This window comes from Hypanus sabinus, chromosome 8 (assembly GCF_030144855.1).
Source record: "Hypanus sabinus isolate sHypSab1 chromosome 8, sHypSab1.hap1, whole genome shotgun sequence".
NCBI lineage: Eukaryota > Metazoa > Chordata > Chondrichthyes > Myliobatiformes > Dasyatidae > Hypanus > Hypanus sabinus.
Genome location: NC_082713.1, coordinates 139,312,258 through 139,330,170, shown reverse-complemented (window position 1 = coordinate 139,330,170; position 17,913 = coordinate 139,312,258). Strand labels below are relative to the sequence as shown.

Here is a 17,913-nt window from a genome sequence, read left to right as displayed (position 1 = left end):
AGAATTCCAGAAATGTACTACCCTCTGGGAGAAGAAATTCCTACACAGTTCAGCTTTAAATGCCCACCCCCTTACCTTGTAACTATGACCACTTCATCAAGACTCTTCTATCAATTGCCATTCTGTCAGACCCCCTTAAGATATTGTTGTACATAGCCCTTCAAAACAGAAAAGAAAACATAACACTACTTCAGTCCTGATGAAGGGTCTCAGACCAAAACTCAACTGTTCACCATTTTCCATAGATGCTGCCTGGCCTATTGAGTTCCTCCAGCACTCGGTGTGTGTTCTAATTCTTTAGCCTCTCATGAGAGGGCAATCCCATCATGGTACTGATCAGCCTGCTGCTTCTGGACTTTCTCCAACACCTCGAAATACCTTCTTCTAGAAGCAGAGCAAAACTGTGCACTGTACAGGCAACTCCCATGTTATAGCAGTCAGGTAACAGAAATTTAGCCTTAGAAAATTCACAAATCATTGGCCAAAAATTTAAGATATAGAATAAAATTTAGTCTCATGGAAATTATACAAAAGTAGTAAATATATAAACACAATATCATTTTTCAACTTGAATTTCTTGATCCACATGCAAGTGAGCTACCCTTGTTTTACAGAACATCCCAATTCGGACAGGTTTCTACAAGTGCAACCTTCACCTCCACTCCCTCCACCCTCCAACACGGGAATCACCTCTGCTCCAAGTGTGGCCTCAAGAATTCCCTGTAAATTTGTAACAATATTTCCTGATTTCTAAACTACAGTCATTTTGAAAAATAGGTGATATGCTATTTGCCTTCTCAACTGCTTGTTGCACCTGCCTGCTCAGTTTTGTGACTTATCATTTGTCATTACTGTGAGATTTCACAACACTTGGGTAAATATCTGATGACCTTTCAATGACTGAGACCCTTACAATCTCACTGAAATAGATGTATGCAGTATCTACCTTTTGCATGAAATGTTAAACTTGTTATGTAATGGAGATGTAAAAAAAATCCCACAGCATTAATTGATTAGTAGGATTGGAGTTAATTCCCGTGTCCTGGACAATACAAATCTCAATCTTAATGTCATTAAAACAAACCAAGTTACCACCATGCTGCTGTTTGTGAAGTTGTCCTGTGTGAGGATGAGTTGTTGCATTTCCTGCAAACCAACAACAATCACACTTCAGAAGTACTTCATTGCTATAAAGTATTCTGGGACAAACTGAAAGGGAGGTATATGGTGCTATGTAAATGACAGTCTTTCTTTATCACAAAAAATGCACTCCTGCAATATTACTGATCAACACTGCTAAATTATACATGTTGCGATAACAATAATTTGATGTGTCATGTTATACTTAGAATTTAGCACATATTATGGCATTTCATTTTGCATTTATCATTTACTAAAAGACATGAAAATGCAACAAAAAGAGATAACATTGACATTAAACAAATAGACTTCAAGCTGGACTAGAATGCCATCTTCCCAAATCCAATTGCACACCGAACCCCAAGCCTTTCTTTATAATACTCTGTAGAAAAAGCGAAGGCACGCTCAGACACTGGATCAAAAATCAAGTGACTGGAGCAACTCAGTGGGTCAAGCAGCATCTACAGGGGTAAAGATATGGCTGATGATTTGATTAGAATTCCTGCATTAGGTCTGAAAGTGCGGAAGGAAACAGGGCCAGTAAGAGGAAGGAGTGAGATGAAAGCTGGCAGCTGATAGGTGAGAGGCAGGGTCTCCCCGTGACCATCCCTTTCAATTTAATTTCCCATTCTGACATGTCTGTGGTCTCCTCTACTGCCATAATGAGGCCAAACTCAATTTGGCCTAGAGATATCTGTTCTTACATCTGGGTAGCCTCCAACCTGTGAGCATGAACATCAATCTCTGTAATTTATGGTAATTTTCCCCCTCCTCCTTTTCTTCTTCCATTCCCCATTCTGGTTACCCTCTCAGCCCTGCTCTCCTCCTCACCTGCCCATCACTTCCTGTTGGTTTCCCTCCCGCTTCCATGGTTCACTGTCCTCTCCAATCAGATTCCTTCTTACTCAGCCCTTTACCTCTTACACCTATCCCTTCCCAGCTTATTACTTTCATACCGCTCCTCCCCTGCACTTTCCCCCCACCTGCCAGCTCATAAACCATCCTCTCCCTCCTCCATATTCTGGCTTCTGTCCTCCCCCTTTCCAGTCCTGATGAGGGATTTTAGCCCAAACGATCGACCGTTTATTCCCTTGCATAGATGCTGCCTGGCTTGCTGAGTTACTCATGTTGCCCAAGGTTTCCAGCATCTCTTGTAATTACGATAGGAGGGATCAAGTGTGGTCATGAATGAGGGTCAGTTGGATCCAGTTGGCGGTTGGGGAGGGTAAAAAAGGTAGAGAGCGAGGCTGGATGTGATTAGTCTAATCAAGTAAGGGATAGATAATGGACAGAGGAGATAAACGGGAGAAAGGGAGGGGAGAGTTTAATGGCAGAAGCTGGTGTGTGATGTGGAACTAGATACGAAAGGGATGATGGTCAGACAGAACCAGATTGAGGGAGGTGTGGGAAACGCGAGCCTATGAAGAAGAAATAGAGATTGATGGGTGATACAAGATGTCGGATCATCAAGGCCACTGGCTTGCCAAAACCAGAATGTATCCATTTATCCAACAGTAGAAGACTGGAGAGTAAGGTGAACATTAGATGGTCAAGGGTTTAACTTTATCATGCGTGGTTTGGAGGGATTAGAACCACAAGACCATTTCTAAGATTTGGTGAAGAACAGGAAACTGGGGCAGCAGTAGATGGAGGACTGGGTCTCTTTCCTGTAACTTGAGAAATGGGGGTGCAGTGTAAATGCCATCCAGCCCAGATAAATTGAGTTGCTCTTCTGCTATAAACATTGTGGCACAAATAAACAAAAGAAACACAAATTTCAAACATTAACTTCATTATTTTTACAGACTTCCAAAATGAATTTGTATACCTTTTGTGATTTTAGGACAATTTGACTGAGTGTTTAAGAAACAAAGAAATGTCATGTTTAAATCAATTTTAACAAGAATTGTTAAGACTCTAGATTACAGTCCAGGATACCACCAGCAGTCTTCTTTTTCTGAGCTTCAGATGGGCTACCATGAACTCTCGGTGAAAGAAATTGCATTTGGCCAAAGAGGTGTGACCTATTGTCTGGAAGTGACAAATTATTGAAATCAATTAGGGTAGCGACTGCTTTAAAGAACAATTATGTTTGATCAGCTGTTTTTGAGAACACTTTGTTTTTTTTCCACTGTCCAGAGGCTTAATAGTTCATCAGCAGTAGTTCAAAGCTAAAATTAAATTCTAAACTTATTTGTCAAAAGTTTATTTAATTCATACTTATTATATCCGCATTTCCAAATGTCAAGAATAGTTTCTTCCCAAGAAACAAAATTCCACCCCTTCATTCATAATGAAGGTCTAATGAAACTGTACTAACAACAAAAAAAAAGTTAACATCCATATAGTGATAGCCATTCTACTGGAAGTGTTGAACTAGTCAATAAAATACTCTCCAAATAATTTTAAAGCAGCAAAGAATTGTATGAAAACACAAGTACCAGTTCCTGCAAATTCTCCTGTACAATCAGAACTCATTCTCCTTCTGGGAGTTTTCTGAGCATAAAGCTTTAAGTTGAGATCCCTTTGCCTTGCTGTTGACCTTGCATGTCTATTACAGAAGCTATTACAAGTTTGTTTTCTAAATAGATAGAAACTATTAACTAGTAATAATGAAGAGATTCCTCTTTCACAAGGAAAGATCTTTAGACATCTTGGATGTAAAATCTGGATTTTTGGGCTTGAGCTCATTCGAAAATCTAGGTTACTATCAAATCATCCCATGATAGGAAAACATCAAATAAAACCTCATGTTCCCCAATATAAGTTTTTAATTTACTACAACGGGATCTTGTGTTCATTTCAAAGCAAACATTTTACATTGCTTTTCTCGTTGTGGCAAGGATGTGTATCAGAGTCACTGCTAACAATACAATGTCTCCAAACTAGTCTTTAAAAAGCATATCACTGAGAAGATTTGTGTTTCCTTGCGTTCCAAACACTTTACTTTGATCACAGGTGGAGATTTTACAGCTTGGTGGAACATTCCTGGATTGTCTTCCAAACTGCCTTATATCAAAACGAGCACGGATGTTTAGGGTTAGACAAGGTTTTAGTGCATATCACTGGAACCTCTGTTCTAGATGATACCGATTTACATGGCTTTGTGAAAATAACTGAAACGAGATGCATTTTTCAAGCTTTAGTTTTGTTCATTTAATTACCAATTAATTTATTAATGACTACACTCTTGAGTTCAGTCGATCAACATAACTGTGTTCCAATAACTACAGATACACAAGACAAAATATAAAACAAACCAAAGAACTCTATTATTGGTTTATAATATAGTGAAAATTCTCCCTTCACAAGCAAATAACATTATAATTTTTTTAATGTAACATCACTGTCACTAAAAAAATCATTAAAAATAAAAAAAAGCAGAATACTTCCTGCTCACTCTCAGCATGTTTTAACCCAGACCCACTCTCAGCTGTGAATTCCATCTTCTGCATGTGCCTTGGAACCATGGCTCCCTTCTCCCTTCATGAATTCTCTAGCTAAAGGTAGTGGGTTGGACTTCTCATAGATTCCAGTGGACTTCTCATAGATTCCAGTGGTTCTCCACAATCTTGCAGAGTGTACTGTTCTATGTTCTATCTCCTAGTTCCACTCAAGGAGATTGTCAATGAAATGGTCGACACTTGCAATGGCAGAATACTTAGACCATCTTTAACCAGAAATTCACCCTCCTTCCATAGCATTATACAGATGTGTCAGTGTGTTTAACTCTGTCTAAGAAATATGTTCAAGTGAAGTTAATGGAATGAATTTTGGAGGCAGAGAGCAACCTCCTGTGCTGTTACATGTTGCTCTTCCCAGGCCGATGTATCTGTGGTCCAAAGTAGGGCACGTTTAGGAAACAAATACATAGGCAGAGAGAAATTTACAGAGAAAGCAGATGGAAAAAGATAGAGATTGATACGTATAAGTATGCAGGGATGACAAGAGATCCAGCATCATTGGCAGGAGGCAAGTGGACGCCATTGGACATCTCCAGGTTGGATGCCATACAAAGCCAGTAAGATGTGCACTTTTGCCAGCAGGGCAGGGTACTTGCCATTTAATAAAATTTATTAGAAGAGATCTGTTACTAATATCATTAAGTATGAGCTGTACATTTGTCCTCATCCATTTTCATTTTCTATAATTCTACAATTCTTTTCATTTCAGCTTTAAAACCAACATCTTTTGGAAATTATTAATGCAGTGTAGGCCAGATCACAATGAATTGCCACTTACTAAAAGTTTCCCTCCCCTACCCTCTTGCTATTTGCATAGCTGTTAGTGCATTACTTCACAGCACCAGCGATCACCAGTTGGGGTTCATTCCCACCACTGCCTACGAGGAGACTGTACATTCTCCTGTGAGTTTCCTCCGAGTACTCCTGTCTCCTCCCATGTTCCTAAGTCGCATGGGTTAGCATTCGTAAACTGTGTTGGTGTGGGAAGCATGACGGCATGTCTGAACTGCCCAACATAACCCTTGTTAATTTGATTTGATACAAATGATGCATTTCACTGTATGTTTCAATGTTTTGACATATATGTGACAAATAAAGCTAATCTTCTCCACTATCCTACACCCTTTCAAAGAAACGTGAGCCTAGATATTGTTTTGCAATCTTTGAACACGGTTACAGAACAGGACTGAGACAAAAGGTTTGTGTGAAACACTGACTGGTTGACAGTGTCAGTTACAATGCAGTCCATTCTACTCATTTACCGCAAACTGTGAAAATGCCAGCATTTGGCTTCATGGCCATGACATCTGCTGCCAGTATTTCTCACGAGACACACTGCAATGTAGGCAGCATTTCTTCATCTACACTGGGATGTTTCTACCTCACATGTGGATGTTGAACTGATAGTAGGGGTCAAGCAAGTGTTCTGGAGGGTGGGGGGGTGAATCAATGAAACTGGGGCAGGCTGTGGAAGTACCTGCTGATTCCACGTGCTTTTTACATAGAGATCCTCCACAGCAGTCACTCCAAGCAGGAGTTTACCAGGAAGTTTCTGTGAACAGTAAAGCCCCACGTGAGTAAAATTACACAAATGTCTGCACTTTGGGAAAGGCAGAAATTCTAGCAAGTTCTTGTGTTCTGCCTGTTTCTCTCCACTAAAAGAAGTGCAGATGAGGTCCTTTTTCCTTGCGTATGGTGCCTGGGTAAGTTGCAGCTGTGGCAGTGAGCCGTTAAGTGTGAGATCAGAGATCAGCAGCAGGTTCCTGAGGCTGGGAGGCTGAGAGTGACTTGTAAAAAGGCATTTCTAGGCCTGTTCCTTTTCCTTCTTATTGTTTCCCATTTCTGGCAAGTTATCCAAGTAGGATTCATCTGCAGCAAATCACTGCACAGGAATGCCCACTCTAGAGGATTCTGTGTTTGAAATGCAATGAGATTCACAGTAGAAAGAAGAGAAATGCTCTGTAGCAGTGAGAAGCAGTAAGTGCAGGTGGCAGCCATGGAAGAGGAAAGAATTGTCTCAAGGCCCAACTATCTAATACTGAGTCACGTGGCAGATGGCAACAGGAGGCAAGAATGTCATAGCTGTTAAACAGCCAGAGTGAGAGTTACCAGAAGGAGAGAGATTAAAGTAGACTACAAAACAGAGAAAGTCTAGGAGAAAAAGGAAACTAAGAAAAAAGATTGGTGGGGACCATTAGAATCAGAAATTATGGCCCATGAGAGGCTCAGAAAACTTGTTGTGAAGCTCCGGTTTTGGAGAATTACTGGGCTGCATCTATAGTCAGCAAAGGTTGGAGGAAGCCCAGTGTTTGTTAGCTGGTGAGAAAAGTTCTGTAGATAGGGTAAAGTTTATTTAGGGCATTTATAAGTAGTAGTTTGAAAAATGTGTGGTTGTCCAGAAATACAAGCAAACTGATATATCTTGAAGGAGCATATGGATAATCCGGATAACCTTTTTTTAAGTTCTTGCTATTCTTTAAATGAATGTTATAAAATAGCTCCTTTTATAACATTCTGTTACCTGTGGATTTGTGTCATGACAGCCATGCTGATATCCATTTTGGTCAGTTCAATTTTTTTGCAGTATTTTGATTTAAATTTCAACCTTTTAACTCTACTGGAAGCCTGAGAAGCTGTAAATCATATAACAGAATTGAAATTGTTGAAAAGCAAGACCTGTCAAACTCTTTTCAAACTATCTTTTGAAGAAATACCTGAAAGGGTTAAAGTGACATGTGATTGTTAATCAATAGATCAACAGTAATTTACTGTAAAAGTCATTAAGATTTTTTGCTTATAATTTCTGTTAATGCATGACTCTATAATGTAATATTGACAAATCATCGACTCGTGAAGATCATGGACAAAGATTCAAAACTCTCAGTCAAATGTATTTAGTCTGGTTTGATTCAATACTATTAAGTCTGGAACTGCAACTGGAGTGATTCAGTTATGACATCAGCTTACTGTGCACTGTCTCCCACTATCAAAAAAGTAACCATTATGTATCACTTGCCCTCTCAAATAATAGTCAGTGAACGGAAAAAAACTGAGGCAGGGTGCTCGTTTTAACAATTACGTAACTGAATTCACAATTTACAGAACAAATCTTGTAAGTATAACACCAAGTCCCAACTATATATATAAACTTATCAGGAACCAGGTGTTCAACTTTCAGATAAATACACGTCAAAAGCAAGTTTTCTGAATTAATCAGGCATCACAAGAATGAGGAAGGCCTAATTGGCAAGTGATTTTAAGTAGGTCTAGATCTGGCAGCACTGTGTCAAATCCTAGGTCTCACACAGCCCTGTATAAATTGGCACAAACCTTTGATACAAAGCATCTTTAACCTTAGTATTTAATAGATCTTAGTATTTAATTATCATTAATACATTTATGAAAAGCAAAAAGTTAATCCTCACTAAATCTCTCTGGAAATGTTTGACAAATGATGTTAGTAATTAGCAAAATGTTAACAAAAAAACAACAAACATTGATGTCTAATGATATAAGATTTCATTAACATGATACACAGAACAACATTTAACATATATGTTTAAACACCTGCTATTTTCAGTTTAATTTACAAAAAGGATATACAACAGTTCAAAGTTAATTTGCACCAAAGAAACACTGTACTGAGTGTTGCTGATTTGTATGCACAGTACATCAGCTGAAGAGTTGAAGCTGAGATGTGTAGATGACAGAAACATTACTTAAGGTACTCCTGAGACTCTATCCGCAACATAATAAAAAGGATTCTGTCCTTCAAATGCACTTTAATTGGTAAGAATCATCATTAGTTCTTGTTAAGCCAATGAATGCTACCACATGGGCAACAGTGCTATTAGAAAATAGAACTCTTTGTAGCTGTCAGTCTAATGTTATTATATTCCTTTTTTAAGGTGTGAGGTTTTAAACTAGAGATTTATTAGAGTGATACCATGTTATTATCATGAATTTCAGTTGTGTTAATAATATATTCTGAAAGGCTTCGTTTTTGGACTACTTGAGTAAAATTTCAGTCAGCTAGGAGAATGCTGTCAGATTAACCAGACTATTATTCATCAACATTTATATTTCTTTTCCAGAACTCTGCATACAAATCTTAGCCAATAAATAGAGCTGTTTCGATATTTCTCGCTTTCGGGAATTGTATCTATAAAGCTTACAATGCTCATGTATAGAGTGATTTAACAGTCCATAAAGTTCTTTTGGATGAAAGTCAGCACTGTATAACAAGATAACCATGTTTGAAGATCAGACAGTGGTGCTTTAAGACAAACCATCAGTGTTACCTGGCACATGGTGGCACACGTTTCTGCCATGATAACAATTCAAGGCCTGCATTAGTAGAAATTACCCACAAAACAGCAGTCACTTCTCACCAGGGTTTAAAAATGCGTGCAGTGCCCCTGTTGTGAAGGAATTCACACCGGACAATATCACCTGAATTGTTGAATATGTTTCACTAATAAAAGAATATCTGTGAGAAAAAGCAGATTGTGAATTTGCTATCTTAATCTTATTCCCAGGACTAATGTATTGAAGGAGCATTTATTGAAGTATTCATGACGGAGAAAGCCAACTTTTTTTCACTGCCAATATACCGGTAAGTTTTAAAAAATCCTCACAAATTTGCTTAAGGGCAAGTTGAGAATTACTTCGTAGGCAGTCCCTCAGGATCAAAGTTGGGCAGTTCTGACCAGCACAGGCTGCGTCAGGACATTTCACCTGCAGTGGCTTTTGCACATTGTCTCTCACGACAACTTGGCAGCGAGAGGTCCCAGCCCAATGGCAAGGGGGTCCAAGGTGATTGGTGACCAGGCTCTGCTGCACACACACACATCATGAACACATACACCATTTTACCCACACGCTTTTCATCAATCCCACTCACTTGCCCCTTGCAAAGAGCAATTTTAGAAAGTTGTTAACATGATTAGGTGCACTGCTCTAACCTATGAGTTAAATTGGCTTGCAAATGTATAGCACATTGCAGTAAAGTGTCAAAATGATTTCAGTTTGCACAGGGTTTTAGAGGCAAGCCTTTAAGTTTTTTCATAAATATAATAAAATATAACAAATTGAAAAAAACTTTAAATACTGGAATCTTGAAACAATAACAAAATACTGAAACATGCAGCAGATCAGGCAGCATGTGTGGAAAGTGAAAGTTAACAATTTCAATCCAGGACATTGTAGAATTTCCAAACATGAAACATTAACATTCCCACAGATGCTGTCTGACCCGCTGCCTGAGGATATCCAGCACTTATGATTTTATTTTGGCACAATTACATTTTATTTCAATGCATCCTTCTCCCAAACTGATTGTGGACCAACACATTTAAAGAACATTTAAATATCCTTTACAGAATATTTGGAAAATATATTTAAATATTAATATTTTGAGACATTTGAATCAGATTAGAAGAGGAAATTTGCTTTGATTCCATCTCTGAAGGTGACCTTCTGGGTTAGAATGGATGATGGAGGATGCTAAAAACAAGCCATGTGACCAGCATCAACTGCACAATCTCCTGCAGTGTAAATAATTACAGAAGACTTTGATCTTGTACAGGAGCGAGATATACCAGTTAGCTGAGTGGTGTTGCAGCAACAATCTTGCACTCAATATCAGCAAGACCAAAGAGCTGATTGTGGATTTCAGGAAGGGTAAGATGAGGGAGCACAAACCAATCCTCAGAGGGATCAGAAGTAGACAGAGTGAGCAATTTCAGGTTCCTTTGTGTCATTATCTCTGAGAACCTATCCTGGATGCAACATATTGATGCAGCTATAAAGAAGGCAAGACAGTGGCTATATTTAATTAGGAGTTTGAGGAGATTTGGTTTGTCAACTAGAACACTCAAGAACTTCTGCAAATGTACAATGAAGAGCCTTCTGACTGGCTGCATCACTATCTGGTAATGCTGTGGGGGCGGGGGTGGTTACTGCACAAGATTGAAATAAGTTGCAGAAACTTGTAAAATTAATTAGCTCCATCATGGGTACCAACCTCTGTATTACCCAAGACATCTTCAAGGAGTTCTGCCTTGGGAAGGCAGCGTCCATCATTAAGGATCCCCACCACCCAAGTTATGCCCTCTTCTCATTGCTACCATTGGGAAGGTGGAACAGAAGCCTGAATATTTATATATTTGTTATATACTTGTAGAAGGATGCAAAGATCAAATGTATTATCTGCTCAATTTGCTACAAAAGTAAGGCTATATTTGATTCAGCTGGCAGAGATGAGCGACCTGTTTCATGCAAGTCCCATTTGAGGAGCAACGTGGTGGAAGTGTTAGTCACCAAAACCCTCAGAAGTAAAATGAGCACATAAAAAAACAAAGCAGAAGAAAGTTGGATACAGCAAAAATAATGAAACAAAACCAAAATAAAACTGCTGATTTGATTTATTTCAAGAGCATTCAACACAAGGGTTCAATACATATGGAATACCGGTTAAGGGGTTCGACAAAATATTGGATCTCGGTGAAGCGGGACATAACAGCATACAAGTGCTGAATCAGTTCTGTTTAAGCATAATAGAACAGCAGTTTGAATTGCTATATCATTACGTAATACTTAATCATTCCACATATTTATTTCTCCTTGTATCTACCTTTATATTTCTAATTACTGGACAGAGGAAAAGGGCTGTACTTGATCTTGAATACATCTGATGCCCACAGTCTCAGGAATTCTCAACGATTTTCAATTCAAAATTTCAACAGTTTAAACATTTTTGAAAACATATGGATTATTTTTCCTCGGGCGATTGAAAGGTTGGAAACTATGTGTCCCAATTAAGCCATATTAAAAATAGTGCATGGTTTATGCAGTGAATTAGATAAAATACTTTAAGGACACATACTCATCAGTGGAGGCTCTTTGGACGAACTCCTTTTATCTTGAAATTGCGCACACTTTAATGAAACAAGATTTCTTTAAGAAAATGGAAAATAATCAAGTTTCTTATGAAGAAGTACTGGAAGGCAGCTCATAATTTAAAGGATGAGATCACCATACTGGTAATCAATAGATTCAACTCTAAAAACTTTTGTAAGTTTATACACACAAGGTAATCTTCCTATGAAGGAGTAAAATATTCTCTTTGAGAATGAGGGAAACAAGCATTTTGAATGTAAGAAGCATCAGCAGGAATAGCCATTTAACCCTTTGAGGTTGCTTCCCATTCAGCTAAATCATGCCAGATCTTCTACTTCAAAACCATTCTTCAAATTATCTCTGTATCCCCATATTCCTGTAAGGGATGTAACTGTGGCAAAAAGGCATGGAATTTCTCCATGCCCACTGTTAGTCTGGTACAGTCTGTAATTATATTCACCTTGGACCACCTTGCACTTAATTTAATGGATGGTTATTCGGCTGCGTGGGGCATGAGAGAGAATTCCGATATAATTAAAGAAAAAGTTTAAATTATATTTATATTTCATTGCATAAATTTACCTTATTCTCTTTGAACTATAATGCAATCTTAATGTGACTTACTTGGCTAATACTGCTCATAAAAATGAAAATGGTTCTTGCTATATAAAAAGAATGCTATTCAGTTTGATTTCCACATATTATCTTGAAAAAGCACACACTTTAATGAAATGTATATACACTCTAATGTAGCCCACAGTATATACTGAATAGCTTTACTAAAGACTTCCATCAATATAAAACCTAAACATTTCATGGTGCGGTCCATTAGATGCATCAATTCCCCTCAATCTGAAACTCCTATCTCTGTAGTGTAGGAAAGATAGTTTCCTGTCGGTGGGTGGAGAATCACTGCTGATATAACACCACCCACACCCCTTGACCCTGACAGCCCTTTTCATCTCAACCATCCCATATCCAATATTATCTTCAACACTAACACCACTTAGTTGTATTCAATGCTTAAACATTTACTCTTCAGGGTAATGGGGTAGATCTTGACTTGTGAAAAATGTGCAATATATAAATCTGTTTTCATACCCCCTGAGATTTAGTTCCATTGACTTCAATTACAAATTGAAGAGCACTGTAAAATCAGCTATCTCCTCACATTCATACAATCTTAAGATCTACCCCAATAAATGGTTCCCACAGAGACAGATCAACATTAACATGACACGCATGTAATCAGTATCTTTTTGAAACTCCAAAGTTACATTTGAGAAAACTGCATCAATGATAAAAAGCAAGAAGTTACATAGCGGTGCAGAAACCTCCTATATCTGTAGACCAACATGCCATGAGATCGCTATGACATGCATTTTCCTAAGAAGAAACTGTAGCTCATTTAATGTAATTCAGCAAACTCTGAGTATCCAGAATTGCACAGCTAGGAGAACATTTCTATTGCAAATAAACAAAGCCAATCATCACAAAGATTGGGTATTTAATTTACTTCCTGATTCTTCTATTCCCTAAACACTCCCTGACAGACAATCTTATGCATACAATAAACTATTTTAGGAATTAATTTACAGAAGCAGTAATGCTTACCATACCAGCTCTCACTAAAATGTTTATGGAAATATGAAATGAAGATGGTACACCAATTGAAGGCCACATCACACATATATTCATTGAGCACCTTGATCTTAAACCAATAAAAAGTTATTGAAATAATTCTTTAAATATGGAAAAAGATCTTTTAAAATTATTTTGTCAAGAGTTAAATATTTATGCAGTAAAATCTGTCAACAATAGTGATTAAATATTTTGTATGAAATAGGATTCAAAAAACCTCATTTACATCCATTTTGTTTATGAGGTATCAAAAAGGTAAGGTCAACCAATGTAAGTGTGAAACAAGTTGAGCTGGACCCTAGTTAAATGGTTCTGAGTAACAGAAAATTCAGATATAAACATTCTGTATAACGTTTCAAACTGATTTGTTGTTTCATGTTTATACTGTACATAGTTCAGCCAGAATCCCATTCAGTTGTCTTTCAGCTTCACATTCCATGCTTGTGAAAATGGCATTGAAAGAGTTTGTCGTTGTGCCAGGAGTGCTTGAACTCTATTACCGTGGCCCAGAAATTAGAAATCCCTGATGAATTACAAGGCAATAGTGTAATATTGACTTTTCACTAATACAATTTAAATGACTCTGACTGTGTGTACCATTAAAAGATGTGTGTGTCATTAAAAGTGAGCAAAACCTAGAGATAATGTAAATATGGCAACTCATGAGTTTGAAAGTGTTGGTGACTAGAATTCCTCAGAACTCTTTAGTCTTTGGTATACTTTGGATTTTTCCCATCAAACAACTTGTCAGGCCAGTCAGACAGCTGGGAGAATAGGCACTTGAAGACATTGAGGATGGAGAGATAGTCTATTCCAGCCAATTGAGGAAAATGAGCAGCCTGCTGCATTCAGAGTCCGCTAAACCAACAATCACTACTGTAGTGTCTGCAAGATTCCTCGGTGACTCAGCACTCAAACAAAGGTTGAGGATCAGGCCACATCACGGAAAATAGCTTCCGCTTTAAAAGGGGCACAGATCAAACCTTTTGTGTTATAAGGACTCCACAAGAAACCGACCAAGAATTCAGAATTATACTTCAAGCTGCAGTCTATCTCTTCATATGAAATTAATATATAATTTCATTGTTGGAGTTAGCAAGTGAAGTTTAATGATATTTATTCCATTATTTTTTGTCTTTCAATCCTTTTAGTATGACATAAAGTTATTAAGTCTTAATATCAGGTCCCTGGTCATATTTTCAGTGGAATTAATGCTTCAAGTTATGCTGTTTCAATTACCATGCTGTTTTTCTAGATCCTAATTTATGAGACCACATAAATTAGGGCTCAACTGTACTTTAATATAATTAAATGGATATTCAAATTTGTTAATTCTGAAATTATTATTCCATGTACCATAGAACTATAATCCACAATCATAAAATGAATAATGCTGCAAACCATGTCTATGAAAGGCTATTTACCAGATTGGTAAATATTGGAATATTTAGCAGTCCTGTCCCACTGACTGTTGGCGTGGTTGGTTTCTGAAACGTGGCTTTAAAACAAATTATTTCTCAAAGATTAGTCTCCCAAAAGATTACTTCTCCCTTGTGATCTTCGTATCTGGAAGTAAATGACTCTAAAACAGTCATGGTCTTTTAAGGATATTTTATGAAAGATTTAATATTAAATTACTGTTTGAATGAAGATTTGAAACAAAGATTCACTGAGTGAAGAAATGAAGTATTGCACAACCTTGCTGTCCACACCATGATGCCATTAAAGTGCTTCAAGTGCCCTCTAGTGCCAGCTGTTTATAAGCATCACAGAAGAATGTTTGGGGAAGAAAGGTTTGAGTGCTATAATTTATCACAAGCAAATGCTGTAAGAGGCTGCAAGGGGAATAGGGATAAATTGGGTGATTGGTCAATGGGTGGGGTTTAATGAGGAAAATTAGCAGGAAGAATAGAGAAGAAAACTAATATTTAAAGGGCGTGACATCATAATGTTCAAGGAGACCAGTCAATACTCAGAACAGGTAAAAAGAAAGGTAAATGAATACAAAAAAAAAGGAAGTCTTGCTGCATCTGTAGAGAGCTATGCTCCATTTTGATCTCCTACTTAATACGATATTTTTGCTTTCAAGGTAATGTGACAGAGGTTCATCACCTAAATTGATGACACGAATGCATCGATATATGAGGAAAGATATGGGCAGACTGGACCAATTCTTATTAGAAGATCAATGAATGAGAATGACCTCATTTAAATATGTAACGTTCGAAGGGGTCCCGCCAGGGTAGATGCTGTGAGGACGTTTTCCATGGAGCTGAGGTGAAAAATCGTTAGATATCGATAGATAGCCTGTTCTTCCTCCTGTTTCTTATGTTATTCACAAAACAATAAATACTTTATTTCAGAATAAATTTAAAGTATCATAAGAAATAGGTATCAGCCAAATTTTCTGGCTGTTTTTGTTAAATGAATTTAACAGCAATGTGGGCCATTTAGTGCTTCAAACTTGTTCTGCCTTACGAGATGATCATGGCTTCCTTTCTATTCAGTTCTAACTAACTGCATCACCTCCATATCCCTTGACCCTCTTCACATACAAAATCAATCAAGCTTGCCTTTAATATTCAGCATTTAAAAATCAATAGTCCTTGGGGCAGAGGGTTGTAAAGATTTGTAACAAAACAAAATCTCAGCTCTGATTTTGAACGGCTGATCCCTTATTCTGAGCCTTTGACTCTGGATCCTCACTTACTGCAAAGTAATTAATTAGTCCTGACTCACTGCACAATACTGGATCTTACCGAGTTGATTTCTGTATGTGGCATCTAGCAAGCTATCTTGAATGCTCTGCACAGTCTTCCTCCAATATTAGAGACATATAAGAAATTCTTAGGTAAGCACATGGATGATAGGAAAATGGAAGGAGATTGATCTTAGAGTAGGCTAAAGGTCAGCACAACATCAGGGCCAACTGTGCTGTAATGTTCTATGTTCTATTACTGTATATTGGATTCAATACAGAAAAATCACATTCATTATTGTACTACCCTTGTTTCGAGCACCACTAATTTCCTGATGTAACTCCATCTAAAATTACCATATTCTTATCATCTTGTTGATAGCAAACAGTTTCAGCATAAAAAGACTGAATTCAAATACAAATAAACTTAAATGTTAAGATTGTGTACAATAAATGTTTTTGACATAAAATCAGATGTACTACATACCATATTGAGGGCTACAGTTTCTTCACTTGCTAATGAGAGATTGATAACCCACTCTGGGACCACTAATGGCTTTTGGTATTTTCAGAGCTCTCTCGTGGAATTTATAGTATTACACCTCAACCTACAGCCACACTTCATAAATCATAATTTATGACCTAATGGATCCTAAAGGATATTTAATACTTAAAGTTGATCATTTTCAAACCAGGGCAAGGTTGTTCCCTGGACTCTGTCTGAAAACGTTGATCTTATCTAGTCAGACTGGCTAACATTATTAACTGGAATCTTAACCAGGACTACTTTTCATACCTCATCATGCACAAAAGCCACAGCGAAATCTACAGCCTAGACCATGTTTCCTTCCCAGTTAATTGGATTAGTCATGGATGAATATATTTCAAGGGCTGGATAAAAAGCAACAGTATAGATGAATGTTAATGGTACTTCGGTGCAGAGGTGACAACAGACCCCCTTTTTACCCACTTCCTCACCCTCAGAACGAGAAGAGGTCAGAAGTGGGGATTTGTTAAAGTCAGCAGATATCTACCAATGCTTTCTGTTCACTATCAAAAAGTATTCAAGTCATATAAGACAGTGATAATAAATCTGATTCTGATATCTGAGCACTGCATGAGAGTAAAGCTCTTCCTTTGGGTGAGGTTAGTTTGAAAGAGTAGGGGTCTTCAGAGACAGGCATCGTATCAGACATTGCAACTACACAGTTGCTCTCTGCCAGTGTTTAATATAAATACTTGAAAACTGCAAGGGCTATCAGGGTTAGGAAAAAAGCCACTCTCCTGAAAGGTCAATTAAAATCACATACTAATATAAAACAAAAGCACAAATGTCAGGTTATGAAAAATTAAAAACAGGAACAATTATTCGCTCTCAATGAGGAATGTTGCTGCAGATTTCATCTCTGACGCATGTGATCAACTCTCTTTTACACTGGCTTTTAGTCCTACCAATGCCACTGCAATGTCCCATCCTTAAAGCACCACTGTTGACTGCCTGACGCACGCTTATTGCTCTGACTTCTGAGCAATCAGAGTCAGAATGTCAACGGCAGCTGGGAAAGGGATGCTGCCTGCCTCTGCTTCCACACTTACTTTAGGACTGCCAACTTTGCTTCTCCCCACTTTGCTCTTGCTGCGCCGAGACTGCTCGTGGTCGAACTCCAGGTCCTCGAGGCGCTGCGTGAGGGCCAGCTTCTGCTGGATCGCCATACGCAGCAGCGAGTTCAGCGTCTTCTTCTCATCCTCGGCCGCTGCCAGCTGCCGCTGCATGTCGTCCAGCTGCGTCACGTATTCGTCACACCTAAGGGTTTGAGGACACCAAGCGGTCAGACACCAGCACCCGTTTTGTCGTCAACCGTTTATACTTGTCTGTAAGCTTTGCAAATCTAACTTTTCTTACAAAAGGCTCAGTGAGGAAGATCATTAATTTTTTATCAAGCATCACAGAGAAGGAACTCCAGAGGTAAGTATTAGGAATAATAAATTCTTATTGCTCGATGGAACCCGGGCCAGACTTGCTGCTGTTTCTTTTTATTTCATCATTGAAATTCAGATAAGTCTTTACTA

General features: G+C 38.0%; 1 protein-coding gene across 4 annotated transcripts in view; it reads right to left on the bottom strand.

Moving 5' to 3' along the window:
- Positions 1–17,913, bottom strand: part of LOC132398481 (protein bicaudal D homolog 1-like) — a 241,590-nt gene that overhangs the window by 10,056 nt on the left and 213,621 nt on the right. For 3 of the 4 annotated variants that reach the window (XM_059977993.1, XM_059977994.1, XM_059977995.1), the window contains one exon: positions 11,060–17,647. In XM_059977993.1, the coding sequence (XP_059833976.1) occupies positions 17,353–17,647 (295 nt within the window). In that variant the 3' untranslated portion in view covers positions 11,060–17,352. Of the gene's footprint in view, positions 1–11,059; positions 17,648–17,913 lie in introns of those variants that run through there. The other variant, XM_059977997.1, reaches the window with a different exon arrangement.